This window comes from Antrostomus carolinensis, unplaced genomic scaffold (assembly GCF_000700745.2).
Source record: "Antrostomus carolinensis isolate BGI_N321 unplaced genomic scaffold, ASM70074v2 scaffold30926, whole genome shotgun sequence".
NCBI lineage: Eukaryota > Metazoa > Chordata > Aves > Caprimulgiformes > Caprimulgidae > Antrostomus > Antrostomus carolinensis.
The window spans coordinates 37,252-62,825 of record NW_010323019.1 but is presented as its reverse complement, the minus strand read 5'-3'; the positions used below and the strand labels follow the sequence as shown (position 1 = coordinate 62,825).

The 25,574-nt window shown below is 40.4% G+C and overlaps 1 protein-coding gene across 1 annotated transcript in view; it reads left to right on the top strand.

Moving 5' to 3' along the window:
- Positions 1-25,574, top strand: part of SCUBE2 (signal peptide, CUB domain and EGF like domain containing 2) — a gene marked incomplete at its 5' end in the record, with an annotated part of 38,504 nt that overhangs the window by 9,925 nt on the left and 3,005 nt on the right. Inside the window, 14 exons of the mRNA XM_010170473.2 lie at positions 321-437; positions 1,168-1,257; positions 2,920-3,036; positions 4,039-4,161; positions 5,994-6,110; positions 7,628-7,750; positions 8,264-8,380; positions 8,981-9,067; positions 9,810-9,914; positions 11,126-11,281; positions 11,646-11,849; positions 21,024-21,191; positions 23,780-23,941; positions 25,090-25,287. Coding sequence (XP_010168775.2) covers positions 321-437; positions 1,168-1,257; positions 2,920-3,036; positions 4,039-4,161; positions 5,994-6,110; positions 7,628-7,750; positions 8,264-8,380; positions 8,981-9,067; positions 9,810-9,914; positions 11,126-11,281; positions 11,646-11,849; positions 21,024-21,191; positions 23,780-23,941; positions 25,090-25,287 — 1,884 coding nt within the window. The remainder of the gene's footprint in view (positions 1-320; positions 438-1,167; positions 1,258-2,919; positions 3,037-4,038; positions 4,162-5,993; positions 6,111-7,627; positions 7,751-8,263; positions 8,381-8,980; positions 9,068-9,809; positions 9,915-11,125; positions 11,282-11,645; positions 11,850-21,023; positions 21,192-23,779; positions 23,942-25,089; positions 25,288-25,574) is intronic.

Genomic DNA, 25,574 nt, shown 5'->3' with positions numbered 1-25,574 from the left:
CCCCCCCGCCCTCAAACCCAACGCAAATACCTAAATTGTGTGCGTTTGAATTAAACTAGAATCAATGGCTTTGCTGGACACTATCACACCAGAGTATTGGTTGCTTCAGTATCTGTAGTTTGGGAGTTGCACCATCATTCATAATGATGGGAAGTTGAGCTCCACAAGAGAGCTCTGCAGTGGTTCAGTCTCACAGTGTTCTTCAGGAAAAGGGGATGTTAGGAGGGTGTATTGGATGGTCAAACAGAGACAAAATTGCACACTGTCTTTCAAAAATACTGGAAGTACTCGTGAGATGTAACATGTATTTTCCTTCCTAGTAACATGTAATCATGGAAATGGTGGCTGTCAGCATACATGTGATGATGCAGATAATGGGCCTATTTGTGGATGTCACCCCAAGTACATCATGCATGTGGATGGGAAAACCTGCCTGGGTCAGTATACAGTGAAGGGAAGTAGTTTTCTGTTGATGACTAACTCTAGAGTGGTGTGGCTTTGCTGTGGCATAATTGTCACTGGTCCATCTGAAGCACAAGGCCTGTCACTAACTAAAGAAGATTCCCTTCCCTCTATGATACTTTAGGTTCAGTTTCTTGTGTAGCATGAGCCAGAGAGTGTAGCCAAGCAGTACGTCTGCTAAAACCAGAACTCTGAATTCAATTAAAGTACATTTTTTGCAAGGCAGTTATCCAGTAAAGAAAGCACTTAAGATTTATAAACTCTTCCAGTCTCTGGAAGAGTTCGTTGTCTGTTGATTGAAATCAAATGCTCAGGCATAACTGGCTGGTCTTTGTATTAATCCATGATGGATGATGACAGTATACTCTTAACAGAACAGTTCATGACAGTTCAATTAGTTCTTTCATCTTGTTGCTGTTCACTACATCTGTAGCACATCTTCTGTTTTGTTAAGAATATTGAAGCAAACATGAGTGGTAAGGAAGCAACAAAAAGGAAAATATCTTCATAGTTTTGTCCAAAAGGTCTTCATTATTTTCATTATTAATTTATTTGGAAAAAAAAAAAGTATTTCTGTCTAGTCAGTCTGTGATAATGCAGCACGCGATGCAGCTGTTTACGTGTGTGTACATACTGGATGTTATGTTAGATGAGGCTTCTGGTCAGGGCGCCTTTACTCACTTGCTTTTTTCATGCTCCTTACAGAGAGGGAAGAGGCTGCTGTTGAAATTTCTGAGGGAAACACTACAGCAGGGGCCGATGTAGACAAGAGGGTGAAGCGACGATTGCTTATGGGTAAAAGTGCTTATCCAAAATAATTTTGCTGTTTGCTGAAACCTTTTCGACTGAATATATATATATATATATATTTTTAATTGTAACCATCATAGCTTTGGGCTGAATTCTCTGAGATGCTCCACTCCCTTTTAAGGAAATAATATAATTCCATAATGTACAAGAAACTATTTACATTGTTTGTGACTGTCAGTAGGAGGTGTTAGGAACTTGCCCTTGAAGTAGCGTGTGTTTCCATGTTCTAATTCATCACGGGAATGCATTACAATCCCCTCTGTGCTACAGTTTTAGCCAAGTGAATGTGGAGGAAGCAATGTTTTTTACCTGCTTCTCTTCAACTGAAAGTAACTTCTGCATGGAAGAGAATTGGGCCCAGCGGTGGGTAGCACCTAGAAGGACATTGTCCCAAACCACCACAGACATATTAGGATACAAGGCCATCTTATTCTTTCTAGAGATGTTCGCATCTGGCCCAGAATGCCAGCCTCTGAAGGTTTGTCACTACTGGGAAGGAACTGGATGAGAAACAATCACTGTGATCTCAGGGCAGCTAGGTCAGAGGATGTCTGCCTCTCAGAAGCCCTTACTTCAGGCAGTCAGGGTGATTTACTGTGCTTATTGGTGTCTGCCACAGAAGTGACATGGAGGCTGAGGAAGAAACTACCAAAAGTACAGGGCTAGCTCTGAGCTCCTGAGTCTATATTTAGACATCTAAATGAATAACCTCGCTTTCAAAAAATGACATTTCTGTGGAAAGAAGAGGCACTCTGTCTTCACATGAAGGCTGGACACAGCCTTCCAATATTGAATGAAATATTGATGAATATTGATGGGAGACAGGGGGAATAAACCAGTAATGGTCTCAAAACTTGAGAATAATTAGCATATGTTTGATGCTGCAGAAAATTACGAGACAGACCTAGAAAGAGAATTTCAAAAAGCAGATGTAGAAAATGATCTTTGCAGGTCTCAAAATCAATATGTGCTGGATAAAATTGCATTTGTTCAGCCAATGAAGAGGTACTTAAACTGACTGAGGTGGTTAGACTGACTACAAGAGGATGCCAGAGAGTGAGTTATTTCTGTTTAGGTGGATGTGAAGAACTGTATTTTAGGGGCATTCACTAGAGATGTTTGGTGAGATTTAGACATAGTTTGCATAGGGGGAAGCTAGAGGAACATGAGGTTGAGATGGCATCTGGGTTACAAGCCTGAAGGAACGCTCAGGGTGGATGTAATCCACCATGACTGGGAACACAGGTAGCATCTAAAGGCGTGGTGGGAGTGATTTAAGAAAACTAGTTTAGTAGTGCTGAGTGTTACCAGATGTCTGAGCATTGGTAGGAAATGTCAGAGGATCAGCCAGAATTGAGTGTGGGCATAAAGGGACTGACAAGAACAAATTCATCATCAAGGAGCAGGGGTTTGTGTTTAAAGATGAGAATATCCAGAAACAATATTTTAGTTTGTAGAGTCTCCACAAAAAAATGGACACAGCTGAGGCAGGGATTTGCCAACACGTGTATTTAGTAGTTGCTTGTGTATACTGGACTAAATGTGGTTGAATAGCAGTGTGCTTGGAACCATGCCTGGTATCACATGATGTTTCTTGTTACCATTATAATATCCCTGAGCAAACTTCAGCTTTATCTTGCTGGCTAGAAACGTGTGCAGTAAATAACGGCGGCTGTGATCGTACATGTAAAGATACATCGACCGGAGTTCACTGCAGCTGTCCTGTTGGTTTCACGCTCCAGTTTGATGGGAAGACATGTAAAGGTGAGTTTATACTCATGTGTACCACCACCTTGCTGTGAGGTATTCATCCCCAAATGAAGGTAATCAGTGTCCAGAGGGAAGCCAGTATGTGTAATCTGACCTAAGAAAGGATTGCAGCCAGGGATGGGTGCACGATTTCCATCATATCAGGTGCATCATGTGCAGAGAATCTCTACTGCTCTGCCCTCCACCTTGCCACTGCCACCCCTCCTGCCCAGATGGCCTCATTTTTCACAGATGAGGTTTGGTAGGAGGTAATGCAGGTCTGCGGTAAAGGAGAGATCAGTATTGGGAGAGGAAGGTGTGTAGGTTCTTACAGGCCTACAGTCCAATAGTCTACTATTTTACCCACAGTCAGCTGGGTATTAGAGCTCTTTGTAAGTAAATATCAGTGTGTAAAAAGGGATGTGTGAGTAAAATTACTTATACTGGTCCAAGCAGCAATAATAAGAGTAGTAGAAAGGAACAAAGGAACATTCAGGTTGTATATGAGAATACGTTTTCCAGTAATTAGATGTTAGGACTGTTCTGCTAGGCAAAAATGATGGAATCTCAATGCTGAGTCTATTAATATTGGATAAAGAACTCATTCTGATATTGTCATGAAAAGAACAGGGTAGCTCAGGAAGGTCTCCTCTGTCTGATGTTTCTGCAGGACTTAGGAAGAGGAAACAGAATGTTAAAAAGCTAAAACCTGTTAAAGAGCATTTAAGTCAAAGTGTTTCCAAACACAACATAGAGAAATGGTCTTTTGTGAATACGTGTACCCAAAAGTAACTGACAGCAGTATGGTAAATGAGTGCAAGTAACACTGTCACGGGGCTAAATGGGCCAGATCATTCTTAAGAGCTGGATCTGATCTTCCTTAAAATTTGTAGTAGTCTCACTAGATTTTGTTTCTGGGCTTCTCTAACCAATTGGACATGACTATTTTCTGGATCTGGCAGTGGAAGTGTGTTGAATGTACTGTGTTTATTTGCTGAAGCACATTTTTTGTTACAGATATTGATGAATGCCAGTCCAGTAATGGAGGCTGTGATCATTTCTGTAAGAACACTGTTGGCAGTTTTGATTGCAGCTGCAGAAAAGGATTTAAATTATTAACAGATGAGAAGACTTGTCAAGGTATGTATACTGGAGAGGCAATAGAAGTAGAACAAATCAGCATGGCTTGGACATCTACTACAATGATGAAGTGTTAATGGACTCCAGAAAAATTTCCATTCCTCAGGTTTTTTTTAATTATTTTTTTTTTTCTGAAACAGCTGTTGAGTTAATACAGTTGGCTTGATGCTATTGTAGGAGGTATGTTTAATGGCACAGTGAACTCGTATCTGGAAGCAAGAGAGATAGCATCATATTAAAAAGCTCTTTATGAGGATAATACTTCTCCCTACTTCTGTTAATGATCTTTAAATAATTTACAGGGAAAACCAGACAGTATCTCTCTGCCCATCTTACTGACTAGTTCACTGTTGCAGTTAAAATATTTTTTCTTAAGGGGACATTTAGATGCAATGAGTTCATTATTTAAGGAAAACAAAAAATATAACATGTGATCTATGAAATTATAGACCTGTAGACAGACTGGAATCGCTATTCCCTAAAAGATCATTGAGCATTTGATTTTAGGATGACATGGATTTCTCCTGTGAGACTTACAAAACATATTTGCTTTTCTGTATAATGGTTTGTACATATAGAGTTAGCACTCCTGTTTAAGCTGCTTAAATACATTAAAATGTAAATATCAAAATGGTTTGTGGTTTTGGAAAAGCTACAGTATGAAACAATGTAAAGCTAATCAGCCAAGGGGGGAGGTGAATAATTCCATTTCCTAGACAACCAGCTGACATTAATGATGAACTTCAGAAAGCTGAATTGACCAACAGAAAATAATTTTCCCCTGGGTTTTTGGTGCATTCTTATTCTTTGAAAATCAGACAAAGAAGGGCAACTATTTATATGGAACAAACTTACTGTGAAAACATTAGATTTTCAAGATATTTTGTGGGGTTTTTTGTAATGGAATCTGTTTATGAATGTATTTTGAAGACTTGCATCTACCTTCTATCTCTGCCACTTCTGTTACTTTCTCTAGATTGTTTCAAAAGTGGTATCTTGAAGCATGTCAAAGCCCAAGAAAAAAGAATGATGTCGTGTCAGTGATGTGACCTTTTTTGTATCTTGCAACATTTTTGCATGGCACAGAAGGTTTATGTGGCTTTGATGGTATAATAAACATTCAGGGCCTCAGAAATGGAAATGAATTTTACCATTTTGCCATTCAACTCACTGAGATGATGATTAGTAAATAAGTGAAGCATGCTAATGATGCTTTACGAAGAAGATGTGTGCAAAGTGATTGTTAATGCCAAGGAAAACTTTCACTGGAGAAAACAGTTATCTCAGCAGCTTTTAGAGACAGATGTTGAAGTCTAAATATAGGGCATAATGGAGCTGTGGAAAAATTCTCCAAATTATACCAGTCACCTATCTTCAGGTGTATCTCAGAGGACATGGTGATTCTCAGCAGACTTAAATCAGGCACTGCATATTCGTATACAGTTAAAAATGTGGACTTTACTTTCATTTATGGGGAAGAATCAAAGACAATACTTTCTTTTGTAAACCTATTTCTGCAGACCTTACATAGGCTTTCTTTAATGAAATAAGAGTTCTATCACCATTTCTTTTCCTCCCATAGAAGAGAAATAGTTTATTTTAAACATTGTTGTTAAAAATGTGGCAGCAGTTTTTGAGTTTGCCAAGAAAAAGCTTGTTTGGCAAACTAATTGCTCTTTTAAAAGTTGTCATTTAACTATGTTACATTATTTACTTTAAAAGAAATTGCTTAGTTTACATAAATCTGCACATCTCTTCATCCAGCTTTGTTAGCTCATCAGTGCTCCCTTCTCAGGCTGAAAGATACTGATGTATCCCTTTAAAATCTGCAGACATTGATGAATGCTCTTTTGAACGGACGTGCGACCACACGTGCATCAATCATCCAGGCACCTTTGAGTGTACTTGTAACAAAGGATATGCTCTCTATGGCTTCACACATTGTGGAGGTGGGTTATAAAAAGACACTACAGGCCATGGTGATAGAGTACTGTTGCCACATGTCTCATTAGTGTCTGTGCAAGACACAAGCCTATGTATATGCAGTAGACATATAGAGTAAATTTTACTCTTTGCTATGACAAAACAAAAGTAGACTGTGTCAAAGTTGATGGGGATACTGAGTATACACCTTCTCATCTATATGGAAGAACTCAATAAGTGCTGGAGACAAGAGGTTGCCGTTGCATGTGGCATCCTAACAAAATGTCAGTGAAAACCTAAGATCTGGGCTGACTTTGTGGTATCTTGGGCAGCAGTACCAACTTAAGGTGCTCCCTTTCTCTGTTATTTCTATGCTGGTCATTCCTACCCCTGCTGTCTCAGTTCTGTTAGTAGTATGTTTTTCCCCTGAAATCAGATCAGTTTTGTAATCTATTTCACAGTGATTTCTACCAGGTTGTTATCTGTCTAGAGGGTTGAAGGAACAAATGGTTGTGGGGAGCAGTGGCAAGAACTTATTACCATTGAGAAAAGCGTACGTAGAAGTGGGTACCCTTGGTTGCACAAACTTTCTGGAACTTGCAAGAAGTTTCTTGATGGCAGCTTTCTAGGTTTATGTATAATTGCTATAAAGCTAATGGAGACAAGTGAAGCAGTCATCAGGGTGGATCTGAGAAGCAGAGACATAGAACTTTGCATTTCCCTTTGTTGAAATTCATGAGATTCCTGTCGGCCCGTTTCTCCAGCCAGTTAAAGTCCCTTTGAATAGTGGCACAACCATCTGGTGTATCAGCCACTCCTCCCAGTTTTGTATCATCTGCGAACTTGCTGAGGGTGAACTCTTGTCCCATCGTCCATGTTTAATGAAGAGGATAAATAGTATTGGCCCCAGTATTGACCCCTGGGATACACCACTGGTGAATGGTATATTCTGCATCAGCATGCAGGTTTGCACCAAAGGCAGTGTGTTGTGCTGTCAGTAGTTTCTCCTCCTACTGGCATTTATTGGGCAGGGCAAGGCCCCAAAATTAGATAATTGGCCAAAAGGGACACTGGTGATACAATGGTGTTATTTGCCCACATGGAGTCAAATAGTGTTCCACAGCAGTTGTATCTATCTGAGCACTTTGCAGGACTGACCAGTATGAATCCTGTCATGTTGTCTGTCTTTATTCCAAAGTAGAAATATTAATTAACCAGACACAATGCAATGCAGACTTGATTCGCTCTCCTTTTCTTTGAGTTAATTTGTTATCATATTGCTGAGGCTGAATATTTTTTTAATTATATGGTTTAAGGACATACCTAACATCTCCCCTCCAACAATGTTTGATCAGTTTTGACATTTATCAAAGGAATTCCATGAAAACAAAACTCTTTCAAGGTGGGTGTCCAGAGAGCATTCCTAAAATCTTTTCCAAATCCTACTTAGCAGTATTTGTGTATGTGTTTGCCTAGTGGAGTTAGAGTACAGAACTTTGTCAAGAGTAACTTTTTAAAAAGTATTTTTACCTTTCCTCTGTAGATATTAATGAATGTAGTGTCAACAATGGTGGTTGCCAACAGCTGTGTGTGAACACGCCAGGAGACTATGAATGCCTGTGTCACTCTAACTACAAATTACACTGGAATAAAAAGGATTGTGTTGGTAAGGTGCCTAGTAAATACATTTCTACTCCAGACATGTCTGATGGCCATGTGGTTATAGTCAAATCTGAAAATCTTGATCTGTCCAGTTAGGTGGTATGAGTCATTGTTCCTGATATTTTGCTTTACTTTTTAGTCAGGCATGATGGTACTGATATTGAAACTGGTAAAAAAAAAAGGCAAAAACAACCACCCAAAAAACCGAAAACAAAAACAGGAGATACTTTGAGAGATTTTGATGCTTTCTTTCCTGTGCTTTTATCTAGCTCATTCTTCTATTTCCTTTTGTTTCTCTGCATGAGAAGGTTTGCCGATGATAGCTTTACCGGAAAGGAAATTACTTATGTGGTATGATCTTCCAGTAATTCTATTTTGCTTTGATTTTGTGTCTAAACAGCATATTAATTGTATGGGTGCTTTTGGGTACCAGCTACAAAAGCAGCTGTATGATGATTTATTAATAGGGTAAATGTAGATGTTTTACTTCTGTGAGTATTTGTTTTATCCTATTTAGAGACAAAGGGTCCCTTTCCTGATAATATGTTGCCCAAGGTATTGCTGCACTGCATTAAGAGTGGTGGGAGCGATAGATGCTTCTTAAGCTGTTCTTCGGATGTCCAGGTATTTTCTGGTAAGTCAAAACCAAGCATATGGTTCTGTAGGGGGCATAAGAGTAGCAAACCTAACTCTTGTGGAAGCTCCAAGAAGTAGCAGACAGCCAACAAGAACTTTTCCTCTTTCACTATAGATAATAAAGGGCTATATCCCTGCCAGTGTCCCAAGAAAGCCCCCCTTTTCTTGTCTTTTATAACTCTACCCTCAGATTCCCTTCTCATGACAACTGTCTTTTTGAAGCTGGGGAGGACAGGGCAGAATTCTCCGTGCTCCCTGGGCCATTCCTTAATTGGCCCTGAGAGCCTCTGCTGAATGGGGCGATGGCATTCCAGCCCTGCGTGGGGTCTGAGATTTTGCCCGTGCAACCCTTCCGCCCTGCAGGACACAGCATGCAGACTCAGTGCTCATGGGACAGATCCTGCTTTTCTTCCTGAACCCTTTAAATTGCTTAGGAAGAGATAAGTTCTAATGTGGAGTATTTTATGAACAACATTGTTGAAAAAGGTGAAGGCAATGATGCCAATGAACAAATTAAAACTGTCTTTTATACTGCAGGAGTCTTCAGTCTGTGCACAGTGCTTGTGTCTTTACTGTCTGTCTGTGATCTGTCTGTTAGGAACACAAGATGCCTACACCCTCACCTGTGGCAGATCATCTCAGCTTAAGAAAAAGCAGCAAAATACAAATGCATCCAGCTGGCTGGGTAATAACTAGATTTACTGTTGCATTATTTGAATTATTTATTTGAATAGATAACTGTGAAATAAGGGTGTTTCTGTTAACTTTCTATTTTCCCTCTCCATTATACTCCTTCTGTTTTTTCTTCCTCTTCCTTATGACTGCAGTTCATGACTGGAAATTCCCCTTCTACTGCTTCATCAGCATCACTCAAACTAAGACTTAAGAATAAGGGGAGAAAAAAAAAAAAAAAAAAAAAAGAGTAGGCCAGGAGTGTCATGCTTCTTTTTAGACATCCAAACAGGACAGTGTTGGCAACATACAATATGTTTAGGTTGAGCTGTTAGACTGCTGCTGCTGTTAGTGCTGTTAGTGAAGTTTAGAAAGCATTTAAAGCTAAACAGATAAGAGGTGTTATTTTATATAGACATAAAGTACTTTCTTGGTTTGGAGTGTTTGATTTCAGCTAACCTTTATTTCATTTACCCAGTAGCAGATCTGGACTCGATCTCATTCTTCTCTTTTCTTTTTCTTTCTTTCCTTTTTTTTTTTTTTTTTTAAAATGAAATCTATCACACTTTGTTCCAATCTAGGTGTGAACCAGCTTCGCAACAGGAGGAAGCTGGTATCTCTTTAGGTTTTCTGTGGTGACTGCTTTTTCATTTTATGTCAGCATATTTTTTTCTGACATCATTATGATGTGACATTAAGGTTATCTAGATTTTCTATTCCTTTTTTAAAAAACATGTCATTGTTTCTTCCCGAAGATACTTCAGCCATCAAGATAAGTGTAACCTTTAAATTAAATGAAGGAAAATGTAGTTTGAAAAAGACCGAGATGTTTCAAGAAGGTCTGGAACAGATGATACAAGGTATGAATAAAAAAATGCAGGTAAGCAGGTTAGAGCCATAGCTCAGGGGTTATTAAGTGCTTGCCAGATATGAAGTACACGATAAGAATAGCATGTAGGACTGCAAACTTTCTGCTCTTCGCTGACCTCATGAATCACATTCCTTCCCAGCCGTGATTCTTGCAATAGGTGTTTCAGATCACAGGACTTCCCTGTGACAGCCTTACAGTCTTGATAGGAAAGCCCTTCTCCTTTTTTGTTTGTACCACTGCCAATAAATTCTCAATAAAATCAGCTATTCTTTTAAATTTTTTGATGTCTTCCTTTCCTTTCTTACTCTATCCCTTCTTTATTTTCTTTCCTTTCTCACCTGCCCCTTACTGTCTGATCCCTCAGTGAAGAATCTTATGACCTTTTATGCTAACTCTATTGCCAAAGGGTTATTCCTCTTTTCTCTTGTGCTCCTTTTGTACTTCAGCAGCCCCAAATGGACACAGTTAGGTCAGTTCTTCCATCTACTCTAAGGCAGAAAGTATAGTCTGGGAATTTACAAAGTCAGCAGAAAATGAGGAGGAGTATATTTAAAAAAAAAAAAAGAAAAAAAAAGGAGCTGGGGGAAGAAGTCACTAAACAGTATGATGAATCAGCATGTCAGTTTGTCCTTAGAAGAGTTAACAGTGAGAAACTACACTAGATGCTCAGTGAAGAGTTACATACTCCAGGACCAAAGCTTATTCCGGGTGTTGTCTCTAACTGAATCTTGTTTCCTTGAAAATAGTCTCCAAATGTCCTGTGTATGCAGCCACTACTTAATTTAAACACCATTATAACCTAACATGTTTTTCACATGCTTCATATGAGTGCAAAAATTTTTCCCTCGAGTAGCCTGCCAGATGCAGGCAGTGTCATGATTTTAAGATGCTTTGCATAGTGCAAAGGCAATTCATTAGAACATGCTAGCAAAACCCAGGGGAAGCGGGCTGAGCACTGCAGCCAAGCTCTCGTCCTAGCAGTGAATCATGCCTCAGACCCACTGCGATGCCAGAGCCTCAGCCCAGTACATCTGTAGGGGCACTGGAGTCATGATTCTATGTCAGTGTTTGTTTACTGGCATGTGGAGTTGGTCATTTTCTCTCCTTTAACTCTTTGTGACAACATATGCGCTGAGCACTGATGAATGTTCAATAACATAGCTGGCCAAGCTTTTGCTTCCTTTAATTTTGTTCATACAGAGAGACATAATTCAGTAATGGAGAGCTTCCACTATGTAAACCTAACATGCAGCTACGGCAAGAAGGTTCATGGAGACCTCAGTAGACTGACAACAACTAGAGAAATTTTTATCACTGCGGACTTTGAGCTTGAAACAAGCCAAAAGGAGGTGACAGGTTGGTTGGAAAATAATCCAAGGTGCGGTTTGATGCTTCTTGCCATTTGCTCCTTAATTTCTGTATTTTTCACCTCTCTCTGTATGCAAAATGATAGTAAAAAAGTATCTCCTGTTTTGAAAATGAATTTTACTGCTTCAAAAAGAGTGAGTGATGGGGATAGATTCAAAGACCAAAGAGCTGCCCATAGATTAATGTCTTGTGATCTGATTATTTTTCTTCTAGCCTGGTGGTGTTGTCCTTAAGGATTTCAGACTTATTCACAGAAGCTGCTTTCTCAGTGATTTCATTGGTTGGTCTTTTGATTTAGGTGGGTTTTTGTGCATGGTGACTTATAGCAGCATTCACCGTTGATACTTTTCAGACACTTGTGATGTGCGCTGTGCTCGGAAAAAGACCGAAAAGAGGTTCCGTAAAACCATTCGGACCTTACGGAAGACAGTCAGCAGGGACCAGTTCCGCATTCGTGTCTCTGGCATGGACCACGAAGTGGCCAGAAAGTCTCTCAAGCTATCAGAGCCACAGCAGTCTTGTGGTGTAGGACAGCTGCATGTGGGTAGCAGATGTGGTAAGTAAACATAAATTAGGAAAAAACTATCACTTGTGTTTTACTGTTTTGCTCAGGTCTGGTGAGCTTGAGAGGATTGTGGGATGCTTGTCCAGGAGAGAGAAGAGGGCTGTATGTGAAGAAGTAGGGGTTGTGCTACTGAGATGTGCCCCTCTATGTATTTCTTGTTGGCACTTGCTGTGTTATAGAGTAGGGGCTCAGTGCATTGCATTTTATTATAGCTGGTGCACAGCCTATAGAAACCTCAAAGTAGAAAATGTGAGAGTAACGTCAGGCACCAATTGCCTTGACATCACCAGTGTTATTTTTAAGACTACATTTAGTATCCAGTATAACACTATGTTTCTGAACTTGTGAACATTTAATCTTTGCCTTGTTCCAAAGAAAAGGCTGAGCAGAATTTGACAGAGTCACATTTTTCTTTCCTGATTAAGCTCTGAGTCCCAGAGAATCTTCATGATAGAGTTATAAATTCATGGAGAATATGGGTTTTATAGGCCAGTACTGAGAAAAATACTAATTATCATGGCACTGGAGGGCACTGCCATAGTACAGCCATAATAAGTGCTTACAAAGGACAAAAGTTATGGAGGGGGATCAGATGTTATCTTAACAGGGGCCTAACAACCATGACAGCTAATTCAGGCTGCATAGGGTGGGCAGCATGTAGGTGGTTTTGTGAATCAGCAAGCCTTTAAAATGCTTGTCAGATTGAGTTAGTACATCTTCCAACTGCAAGCCATCCGGTCTCAGAATAGATGTTCCAATCTAGTTTTGCTAACTCTGAAAAAACTTGGATTCCTAGAATAGAAAAATGAATCGGTGTTGTTTAAAACATCTGTGCAAGCAAGCAGGCTAGGGAATTACTCAGGAATTCTGCTGGAAAAAGCTGTAAGGTTTGGGTTTTTTTTGTTAACTTTGTAATAAGTCTGAAAAACTTTGGAAAGTTCACCAAGATGAGGTTACATGGATGTATTCAAGCTGTTGTGTTGGATGCTGGAGGAAGGCTTTGAAAAACTCTGTCTCAGCCCATTGTACAGAGCACAGTATGGCTTTCAAGCCGTTTGTGATTTCATCTGGAAAAAATAGCAATGAGTAAGCTAAAAATACTGCAGGTAGAGAAGGCAACACGAGTTACAATTTGGAACTGGAACAACAAGGAATTTTTTTTTTTTTAGCTAGCTGCAGAACCAGTTTAAAAAGGGGGCTTTTGGAGAATGCCTGGAAAACTTTTTGGTATGGTGAGCACAAATAGCCTGCCTGTCCATGGCTAAAATAGACACACTGAGCATATGAAGACAAATGTTTTGAAGAACAACTTGTCAAGCCTCTTCTGTTGCTGAATTGATGCCACAGTTTGCTCTGGACATTTTAACAGGTACTGCTGTGAGCAGTGGAACTAGTAAGATATGATTCCCTGTGGGTCTCATGCCTTATGGTTCGATTTGCTTGTGCCTAAAAGGGTGCAATCATTAAATGAATCTTCCTTTCTTCAGCTGAAGTATTCAGAGCATATCTTTGTGTAGATTTGCTGGGATCAAACAGGAGATGGAACCTGCACCACAACCATGGATGCTAAGAAGGTCTCTCTCCTCCACTTGCATGTTCCCTACTTATTTACATTAAAAGTACAGAAACTTAGTATCATTGAAACCTCTCTGCATCCTTTGTCAGATTGCTGGAACTTGGGCAGAAAGTTCACTAGTTGCTGAGGGGACATAGAATACGCCCAGAGGCAGTGTTGTTACATACGCCTCATTTCCTTAGAAAAAGCTGATTGTCCCAGTGTGTATGGTAAGGGCAGCACTGGGCCACTTTGGCTACCAGTCAGAAGGGGCTAAGAAATACATTGGGGAGAAGAGAAGGGAGTGGGAACAATGTGGAAGAGGAGGAAGAAGCTGTGCATAGGAGTGTCAGGGTGTTTTGTTTTGATCTGATTGTTTTGCAGAGCTGCTGAGAACTTCTGGAGGGGATTGCAGCCCTGCTTATCTAGACATGCTAATGATTCTGGGGAGAAAGTGACTCCATAGCAAGAGATACCAGGTCAGCAGGTGGATTTAGTGCAGGTGGTGGATGTGGTCTCTGGACAGGCAGAGAACTTGGCAAAGGGATTTTTCTCAGTCTGAGCAGAGGAGCAAGAAGCTGTGAGGGAACAAAATTAATTCTAGGGAGTTACAAGTTTTCTGTGGTGCAGGTAGTGAGTGAAGTGCAGGTTTCAGTTCATTGTTTTCAAATACATTTTTTAAAACAAAATACTTGGAGAATGGCTAGATTAGATACAGTCTTATCAATTCAGACAGTCTTGTACTGGTCCTCTTCCTATGGTAGACTTCTCCTGGCACAGCATTGTCTGAAACATTAGGTGTATCTGAACAGCATAAGGGGGAAAGTCTGGTTTCTGCTCTGACACCTTTTGTCTTGGGTAACTGGCCTGCAGTTGTGGCAATAGGCTAAACTTCATGTAGTTTCACACTTTTGGTGAGGTAGTACTTTTCCTGATTTTTCCTGTCTTAACTCTTACTGTCCGCAGTGGGGCACAGCACAGAGTAAAAGCTGCAGAAAGGCACCAGGAACAGATTAGATATGATTTTCATCACTCTTAATATGTTGAATGGTTGCCTCTGTATGTCTGCTGTTCTTAAAACAGCTGTTGATGGTAAAAAGGAATTAACTGCTGATTCTTAGGGGTAGTGTATTTTATTTTAAATTAGCTGTTTAACATACAGTTCTGTTTAGAATTTTCTGATGCTTTAGAGTTTCAGGTGTTGCATTTATCTACCTTGTTATGAGCTCTGTAAGCATATTTAGCATTGGCTCACATTGATTAATTCTATGAAGCCCTGTGAATGACTTCCAAGGAGGAAACAGCAGTAGGTCTCTACTAGTGTAAATCACTGGAAATGCATATAGCAAAATGGAATCTTTGTCAACCTTCACAGAGAACTAGATTCTCATAGCAGGGGCGTGTTCTTTCCACACTGAAGTAAATCTTACGGTAAAAAACATGCATATTTGAATGACAGTGCTTCAAGACTGGATGAACAGTCTGAGGATGCTGGAAATGCTACATGTTTCTTTGAGAGGAGATTTGTCTTGAGGAGAATGCAGTTTCATTCACTAACTAGCTACAAATATTCATTCTCCAGTATGAGCTAGACTTTAGACAGATCTGACAGCCAAAGACCAACTGTTTAAATACTAGCAATTCCTTATTAGAAACTGTCTTACCAGAAACCTCCATATTGAAGGAGAAGTTGATATCTATTGGGACCCTTTGTCCCTCAGGCACTTTCCACTGAAGGAGAAACAACAAAAAAATTAGCTGCTTTTCCACTGATTAAAACTCTGTCATACCTTGATCTCATTCCATGGAGTTGACAGCACACCTTATCTGTTCCATTTGGTATTTTTTGTGTTGGATACAGGAATACTTTGAGATGGAAGGAGGCAATGCAAAGTACCATTCCCTGAAATTGCTGTCTAAAAGGACATGTGAGCATGCCCTTGCTGCATGGTAGTTGCAAGTGGATTCATCCGAGGAGCTGTCACTTCACTGACATGAGCATGAGCAGCACTGGTATAAGCACTGCTCTGAAGTAAATGCTGAGCAGCTTTATCTTGTGTGGGAGGTGTTGATGCATTTCATTGCTCAGCATTCGGCAGTTTTGTCCCCTTAGTTTAGTGATAGTTTCACTGGGCTAACCCTTGTCTAGCAGCCAACACAGCCATTCACCCACTTCCCCCCTACCCCGAGGGGACAGGGGAGAGGACTGGGGGGCAAGGATAAGCAGACTCGTAGGTTGAGATAAGAACAGTTTAATAATAGAAATTAAAGAAAACTTAAAAGATTACTAATATTAAAATAGTAGTGATAATGATAACAGTAACAAAATATACAAATGAGTGACACCCAGTGCAACTGCTCACCACCAGCTGACCAAGCCCAGCCTGTTCCCAGATAACGATCCCGGAGGAGCGACAATCCCGACCCGAAACCGCAATCCCGGGAGAGCGAGAGCCCGAGCGAAAGCCAGAGAGAGCAAGAGAGAAAGAGCCCCTCATGAATCTCCTGCCCATGGGGGACAGGAGATGGAATAGCCCCTTGGCATACCCAAGTGCCAATTTAGCTTATTAATTTAAATATTCCTCACCCCCTTAAATCTTGTGCTTGTGGACTAACAGAACACAAAGTCCTTCACTTCCAGCGACAAAAATGCAAACACTGGGATGTTATCAGTGTTTCTCTCATAACAAGTCCCAGGCTGAAAAGCAAAACACAGCACTACTCTAACTATTGAAAAGAAACCCAGCTCTGTTTCAGCTAAAAACCAGGACAGATGCGTAACCATCTCATGTGACCTAAATGTGTGAACCGCTAAAACACAGTAACTTAAAGGATGCTGCTTCAGAATCAATTTGCACCAGTTGGTGATTTTCCTTCTAAAGTCAAGGCATCATTCTTGAGAAAATGGTGAATTGGTGGATCGTGACCTCCTTTACGAGGTTCATCTTCTCAGCCACTAAGATACTACAGCATTTGTCTATGGGAGCAAATGCTCAAAGGCTAACTTCTTGAAAAGAGGGGAAGAGCCTTTAAATGTCTTTGTAACTGTTAATCCTGGTTCCCTGTGGGCCCCTCTCGCCCCCCACCCCTTTTCTTCTTGTTTTTCCATCAGAAAAGCTTTCACTTTTTTTTTTTTGTTGTTTAAAACAGCTGCATGAGACTCAAGACCGGGTTTTTAATGGGTATTGAAGACAAACAAAGACATTGGCTACAGAAATGAAGTCTGCTAGAGGCAATTAGTTCTTTTGTTCATTTGGAGAAAACCAGTCAGGTTTCTGAAAAAAGAGCTAAGCCAGCCAGTGGAATTCTGATTTAATGTCATTATTTGCAAATCATCAGATCTTGTTTCGACTGGGTATTTCTCATGTGTCAGGTGGGACCATGCAGTTTCTAGTTTTGTGAAATGAAGCTTGTAAACTTTTTTTTTGTTTCATTTAAACAAATGACTGGAAAGGTTTGAACCCTTAGAGGTGTTTCTTGGGTTTTTATTGTTGTTTTTTGTTGTTTTTAATTTCATGCACAGTCCAATGGATTTCCATAGGATGATTTCTGTTGTTGACATAATGTCCCTATAACTACAGTGAGTATAACTGAACCTAACATCAAGTCTGTTTGTTATGCTGAAGGGCCCTGCTGAGTGCTGTGAGCCTCTCAACAGGCTTTCCTCTGCCTCTGCCCTGTGCTCCAGTGGGGTTAGATGAGTGGCCTGTGTTTGGAACATTTCCAAGTGGAAGATGGGGAAGAACTGGGAGCAGTTTACAGGGAATGTGTTTGTGGATCAAATTGTCTGGACACTTGTACCACTTTGAAAAGCTTAGTTTGATGTAGTCATCTGAAGAAACTGATATATTTAGGAACTTGAGGCATTAAAGCTTGGGCATCACTTGGAGTAATTTTAATATTTGCATTGAATAATGAGTATTCGTTAGATTGTAAATAGCTAAATCTGTATCTGGATGTATTGACCTCTTTTCTCATGTGCACATAGCATCTATTAAGGCTTGAAGTGTTTGGTGCATCTCAGAAGTCACAGTGAGGGAAAGATAGGGCTATGCATTTTTCTAGGCAATGCAATATTTAAAACTTAATTTTTCCAGTCTCTGTATTTTAAATACTTTATAAACCTAATCCCGAGTTTCTTGCTGTTTTTCACATCTCATTGATTTCAAATTCAGCATGGGTGCTTAACACCCTTGAGAATAAGGCTCATTATAGCATGTAGTGACATCAGGTATGAATATGTGTGGAGTACCCTCATTGGCCTGTCCATGTAGGCCTGGTCCCTCCAGTCCCGGGAGGCATACCATGTGTGCTGCTTCATCAACCAGTGTCCTCTGTTGTAAAAGCAACTCATGTTCCCCTGCCTGCTCTGTCTTGGAAGGCCGCTCCACAGGCTGGGGCTCTGAGAATGATGTGATTTCTGAGCAGAAAGTGGCCAGCTAGGCTGAGGGTGTCCTGTGAACTCAAACCCCGGCGATACACAGAACAAGCCCGTTGCTTGTCCAGCTGGACTCTTCTCTCAGCCTGGTTTGTCTCCAGCAAGATGCTGTTGCCCAAACAAATATTCTTATTTTTAAGCAGTAGTTTGTACTGAAAGAACTGGGTAGTCATTACGTAGCTTTCTCTATATGTTGGGTCAGCCTGTCCTCTGTCTTCCCATTTGATCCTCTTCTCTCTCCAAGCTAGTTCACAACTGTGACCACCACACTGTACACAGCTTTTTTTCAGCTGGTTTTGGACACCCTATTAGAGTGGTAGCTGACTGGACTGATTTTTACAGTTGTCTTTCTATTGTTGCCACCTTTTAGGAAAATCAACATGAAATACTTGAATTGATTGATTCAGATCAAATGAAAAAGTTCTGTTCTGGTAGATTTTACACAGTTCCTGCCTTTCACTGTCTCAGCCCTGCATTTCTTCTGTGGGCATTTTCACAGGCATAGCCAACCATCCTGCTGACCTGCCACAGTGCATCCCTGGGACAGCCGGTGCGATTAGAGGACAGGAGGGAACTGGGGCCTGATGCAGTTGGGGTGTAGCTCCAGTGTGGTGTAACAGACCTCAGATTGGCACTGAGCACAGTTGAAATAAAATGTCAGCCTTCTTTCAGTACACAGAAACTGCCAAACTGCAGGAGTCCTGACAGTTGATCAACTCTAATACTTGTGTAAACGTTGTCTTTGTATCACCTTGCACTTTATCTAGTAGCCTAGTTGCTGGCCACCTAATTTGGCTTTGAACCTACAGCCACAGAGTTAGTGACCTGATATTTTCTTCTTGCTAGTTAGCTGAAGTGTGGGAGCGTACTACAGTGAGGAATGAGAAAGTTGTGTTTTATGCCCTAATAAAACTTGACAGGATAGGATGGACAAGTAAGTTGTGACTCCTGTCCCAGTCCTCAGAATCCTGGAAACCAAAGATGAGCTGGAGCTCCCAGTGTGTCTCAATAGGGAGGTGAGGCACAGAAACATACCGTTTGGTGATTGTGCCCCATCTTTCTCTTGCTCTCAGAATTCAGTCATGCAGTACATCCAAGAATGCCCCATGCTGAGGATTTCAGTGATGTCTGAGGACATCTTTTTAAGTTTACCTCCTCAATGCAAATTTTCAAAAATTAGACACTTTGCTAAATAATCCTGGAAGACTTAAATTAACTCAATTTTATTCCAAAGGGAGCTCTACAATTTTACAACATGTGGTTTCGAGGCAAGTAACGTGCAGGTGATAAAGTTGTCAAGAGAGATCTGATGAGATAAGTTTTCAAATTTAACATTTCCACATAAGTAATGGGTTTGGTTCCTGCCTGGAACAGGTTTCCTTTGAGCTCTGTTAGCCAACTGTCCTGGTTTTGCTAAACTTTGTAGTTAAACTACCACACTGACCTACTGTTATGCTGGACTCTGAGCAAGTTCAGGAAACCTGTGTTGATGTAAAGTAGCATTCTGTTCAAAACAAAGATACATACACAGCCCCCTCAATACAAAAAAACCCAAAACCAAGCCACCCCAAACTTGATGTGATTAAAATGAAGGGAAAAACACAGGTTAAGAAGAGATAGCAGAGAGCAGATTAGTTTCTAGCAAGGCCAGCCAGAGCATTGATTTCTCATGGAGCTATAGAGTTTTTTGAGGGAAGGAGATTTGCACTGGTCTTTCCATTGCTTCTGGGTTTCTGAAATCAATAGCCACTTCTCAAAATCACCTTTACTAACCTTGATTGTCTTTCCTTGACATGGAATTGTAAATAGTGCTCTTTCCTTACCTTATTAGGAGTGCTGCAATGAAAGCCTTAATTCATTCATGTTTGTTTAGTTGCACAGAGTACAGAGATGAGTGCTCTGTAGGAATGTTTATAAAATGAAGAAAGGCTTGAAAAGTGTGGGAGCAGATGAATGTGAGTCTTTATGAGAGCAGAAGTGATGTGTGATGGAAAAAGTTAGAACCAAGAGCTAAGACTTCCTCACTAGCTTTCATTGATAAGCTACAGAGCATTGCTTAACTTGCTGTATTTTATTTTTAAGCTAAGTAGGAACTCTCACTATTCCACTCAGTGTATCAGCCATAAACAAAACTCTTCATCATTGATCATGACCGGTAGTTAATGCGCTGCTTGTTGTTAGTCATATATCCTGAAATGAAGCCAAGGCCAATTTAACTTCCTAACAAAACAGCTATTCACTGAGTGATTTATTGGAGGTATAAACTAAAACTAACAGTTTATTATCGTAACAGGTCTTTAAAAGGACAGAATTTTTCAGCACAACTGAACAACTGCAATGGTGTTTTGTGCCTTTCCAGAGCAGGATAATTATTAAATACTGGCACTGAAACCAGTTCTTTTGTGAAAAGTTTGAAAACCAGAATTTTTCAAAGATACCCATAAATATTTCTGGGCTTGTTAGATAATATTGAGGTGTGTGTGTTTAAGTAAAATCAGTCTGATTGAGTTAGTGCTACCTGTGCACCATACAGAACACAGCAATCCAGTGTGTAGATAATCATTATCTAAGATTCAGTATCAGAGGAATTGCAATAATACTTATGCTTTAAAAGTCTTTGAGGCACACATAATGTTTAGTTTGGTGAATTTGCACAATTACTTGTGCTTGAGGTTTTCACACAATTCAGTAACACCAATGGTTATGAAGTATGAATATTCAATAATATTAAGATTAAAATATTTATAGAAATCTGGAAGTACATTTTTGGCATCTTAGGTTCAGTACTATATTATTTCATTTGAGAGGAGTCCAAGAGTTCTTTAGCTAGAAAGAGGAGATAATCACTACATAATTGCACTGTACAGGTTAATTGAGAGTGCTGGACAGGCCAAGTGTCCAGCTAGCATTGCAACAAAGCATGAAATCCGTTTCAGCTCACAGAGGAGCTCACTAGCACCAGAGGTTATCAGTGTCTGTTTCAGTTTTACAGAGTACATTGCATGTATCACATTCTGTCTGTCGCCAGCATTCAGTTCTGAAACCCTGGCTCCCTCTTCCCAAGTAAAGAGCAGAGCAGTTTCACTGTGGGGTTTCAGGTCCCGTGCAGGCTCAGTAACATACCTTCACCTATAATGTACGGGTTGAAGCCAGCGTGTTCTTCCTCTTCTAGATCAGTGCTCACCAGGTGAATATTCTCCTGATGGCTTCAAACCCTGTCTGCCATGTCCCCTTGGAACATACCAGCCTGAAGCTGGGAGAGTATCTTGCTTTCCCTGCGGAGGAGGTCTAACAACAAGACATAGCAGTGCATCCTTGTTTCAGGACTGTGAGACCAAAGGTAAGGTCAAGAATTATTTGATGAACTGTGTTACTCTGAGGCAAAAGTAACTGCTGCTGCTAGAAGTCAGGCATTCAAAAAAGTGTCATTCTCCTTTCAAGGATCTCTCCTTCCAGTGGTCTCATAGTTGTCTGGGCTGGCCTGGCTGCAAGGCAACTCAATAAAGTCTCAGTTCTTTTTATAACTGATATTTATTTATGACTTGAGAAGGGGTTGGGAGATACATGAGAGTTGGCCAGTGAAGTCTTTGGGAAAAGTCATATAAAGGAACAACAGGGGGGAAAAAAAAGTCTCAATTAAAAAATCAAGACCAGTGTGCCTTGTTGACATTTTGGGTTTGAGCACAGCAGCAACATGAGAATGTGAAGGAGGGAATTGCAGTCCTGGAGGATAAGTAAGAAAATAGTTTCTTCTTGTTCATAATGAGAAACTGCTTTGGATGCCTTGGGATATACCTAAAACGCTACCATTCAGCCTAACCCTGGAGTACCTCAGATGGCCCTTTAAATTAGATCACTGTGGAACTGACACACAATCAGCTCCCAAGCTTTTCCTCCCAGGACTGAAAATCAGGTGGGGAATCATGTCTTTAAGAATGAAAGAATTTCATTACTTCATTAGTTATCTGAAATGTAAAAAGCTCAAAGACAGCTACGAAGTTGTATTTGAAAATGCTGATAAAAATGTGTCCATGGAGAGAGATGAAATGTTAATCAGTATAATGGTTTGCTCAGTGTCTTCAAGTATGGGTAGAAGAATATGACATATCAAAATCACCTGAAGAAAAAGTGTTAATAGAAAATCTACTGCTGTAGAGTAGATACAAGGTCCTGATGCAAACATTTGGTAGTGGTTTGGTTAAGAGATCTCTATGGTGTCAGTTAAGATATGTTTACGATTCAGAATTGCAAGATAATAGAAGAATTTTGCAGTATGGTGGAAGAATTAATATTACTGGTAATAATGGGATAGCTAATAGATTTCTTCAGTGAAGAATCAGTGAATCCACAAGTGCTGTTGTTTCAGACTTAATTTTGGAAAGTTAAAGCACTAAAAAAAAATCTTAAAAACCTTGGATCAAGATAAGAGGAACTGATTTCAGTTTCATTTAACATAAACAAAACCAGTTCTATAAATGAGGTTCAGTTTTCAAATTAGAGTGGAGATTAAAGGAATTTTTTGTATTAACTGGAATGAAGAGCTCAAGAATTTGCATGTGGAAGAGGCCACATGAGACATGAAATCACAGATGCAAGAACTATTTGGAACTTGTATCTGAAGCATTTGGTTTGGGGGCAGGAGCTTTTTTAGGTTGAGCTGGCTTACAAAGCTCAACAACACTAGAGTTGTTTGGGAGTAAGCAGAGCTTAAAAGGAATAGAAAAAAGGGGACTGTGCAGCACAGAAAACTACATTTGAAAGGCAAGGTAGTAAATTATTTTGATGTTGAGCTGAGAGAGGTAAACTTGCCAAATGAGGTAAAAGGAAAAGATTTTATTTTATTTATTCTTTTAGTCACAAAAAGAAAAAGGGCAAGGAAAAAGAAGCAAGGTGGTGATGGAGCAAAGATAATATTTGGATTATGCTTTTGACTGCTTTCTGTCAGGTTTCAGTGCATATGATGATGGGCAGAATAGCTTAGCAAAATCAAAATAAAAGAAGCATATTAGAGTTGTAAGTAAAGGTGTTTGGGGTCCTGTATTCTCAGATTGCAATGAGAGAAGAAAATCTTCCTGTCTGTATACAGAGAACTAGAAAAAATTTTGCAAGTCTGCTAGAAAGGATTTTTCCCTTATGTCTGTGTATTTCATGTTTGAAACTTCCATAAAATCCCTTGAGTTAATGAGAGAGTTTGTATGTCAGAATGGGCTCTCGCTTTGGTGAGGCAGGAGGTACTGTACTCTCAGCAAGCCCTGTGAGGGCTATAGCTTATGTGTCTCAGCGAACATGATGGTTTGCATGACGTGATGAAATAAAGCAGAAGCAGATCTGGTGCAGGTGGCTGTACCCTGAGTCACGGCCTGCTGTTGCAAGGCAGAGTGTGATCATGAGAGAAGGCGACAATATACCACTTTAGTCACTAATATTGGTGCAAGGTGCCACTTGTAGAGGGCCAAAGTCTTTCACCTCTGCTTGTGGTGAGCTGAGCATTGGGGTATACTAGGATGCAGGAGCAGTGCACGTGCTGCTTGGCATCAGGTGCCAAGAAAGAAAGGTTTAGTTAGTGTTTCCACATACAGTTCATCTTCCAAGTCAAATGTCAGTGGCCAGACCATTTGGTAACATGTTGTTCTACTTGGTGTCTTGCTTACAAAATCATGGTGGTTATACTCACTCCTCCATATCTTTTGTTACTGCTTCCACACAGAACTGCTCCACAGTGTTGTGTTTGGGACTTTTGAACTTGCACAAAGTGACCTGATAAACTAAACTCTGTTCAATTACCTTTGCTTTATAACTCTCATAGTGTATGAATATGGCATTTCGGTTATTTAAATTATACTGGGCCCTGTAAAAATGCATAAAATCACATTCTAATGTGCTACTGCCACTTTTTTTCACCATTTAACATATTTAACTACTCTCCAGTTCAGTGTTCACCTGGCCATTTTTATAATACCACAACTCATCGGTGTATTCGCTGCACAGTTGGGACATACCAGCCTGAATTTGGACAAAATTACTGCATTTCATGCCCTGGAAATACCACTACTGATTTTGATGGGTCAACAAATATAACACAGTGCAAAAGTAAGTATAGCAAGATGGTTTTGATGATTTCGTACAAATAAAAAAGACTGGGCAATTAATATTCAGAGTGGCCCTAAGGGCAAAATTTAGCTTTGCTCCAGGGACCTTGAAGAGAAGGCAGTGGTGTTGCTGCTTTTTTACTGCCTACCTGCATCTCATCCCACATAGCTCACTGAGGTCCATGAGAGGCCACTTCTGCATGTTGGTTCCGTCATTCTTGTTAAGGTAAGCGATGATTATGTCTTGCCAGTTGGTGCAGGGTCACTCTGGGTCTTGCTATTAAATATTTTCTCCCATGATGGCTCACAAAACTTAATAGCTCTAGTAACCATTTCTTCTTAATAACAACCTTTGAAAGAGGCAATTAGAAAGACAACCACTGTTTTGGATTACGGTAGCTGTAGCATGGGAAGCTGAGGGTAAATTAAAAAGGGAAAACAGAGGGCAGAGAGGTGACTCTCCAGAAGAACTTCTGGAGACACTTGTGTGCACACAGGCATATATACTCGTACATACATGGAAATATGTTTCTGGGAACTGCATGTGTCTCACTTAAAGAATCTGTTGCTTGAGCATGTCACATCTGCGTGTCACTGTGATGGTGCTGTTGTGCCCAGGCCCTTGTGGCCATGCGGAGTTGGGGAGCACAGGCAAAGCATCCTGCACTGGGGTTCACCCTCTCTTACTGCCAGCAGTGCTGATCTGTGCAGAGAAAAGGCCTGCTGCATTCCCAATTTTGTGGTGCTGCAGGCATGGAGCCTGAGCAGAGCACCTCAGACTCCAGTTAGACTTCACCTGATACTTCTATAAAAACATTCTGTCTGGTACGAGCAAGTGGAGCATCCTTGCTTTACCATTCTTGTGTCCTCTTACAGCTGCCTTGCTGCTTGGCTGTGGCTTAGTCAACAGCGCCTGCTGTGTTAACAGGGACTAGTCTGTACTTTTATGTCTCAATATTGATTAAAACACAAAGGCAGAAGCAAGCAGCAGTGTGAAGTGAAGCTGGCAAAGAGAACTGTACCTGCATCAGATGCAAACAGACAAGTTTGTGTGTCTGTCACCCACATACTGTTTCTGACAGTGACTGTAGAGAGAGCTGTAGGATCACCTCACTTTGCCTAGTCTTCTATGCTGTATTGCCTTTTCAGATAGGCAGTGTGGAGGTGAACTGGGAGATTACACTGGATATATTGAATCACCAAACTATCCTGGGGACTATCCTGCAAATACTGAATGCACTTGGAATATTAACCCACCGCCAAAGCGCCGTATCCTGATTGTGGTTCCAGAAATATTTCTACCAATAGAAGATGAGTGTGGAGACTACCTGGTGATGCGAAAAAGCTGTAAGTCTGAAATATCTACTGAGGCATATGGTATCTATCTCTGTGTGCAATACAGGTTTCTCACATGCATTGCTGTTTACATAAACTAAATGTAGCCTGGCTGGCCTCTGCTTAGGAGTAGAAATTTCTTTAAATGACAAATAGGGAAATCCGACTTGGTAATGCTGCTCCATAGATTCAGGTGAAACGACGGTGCAAGGCCATGATGTGCCAGTGAAGTCTGAGACAAATATTGTTAAGAAGGGGTAGATGGTTCAAGCTAACTAGTCATGAATTATACTAAGCAA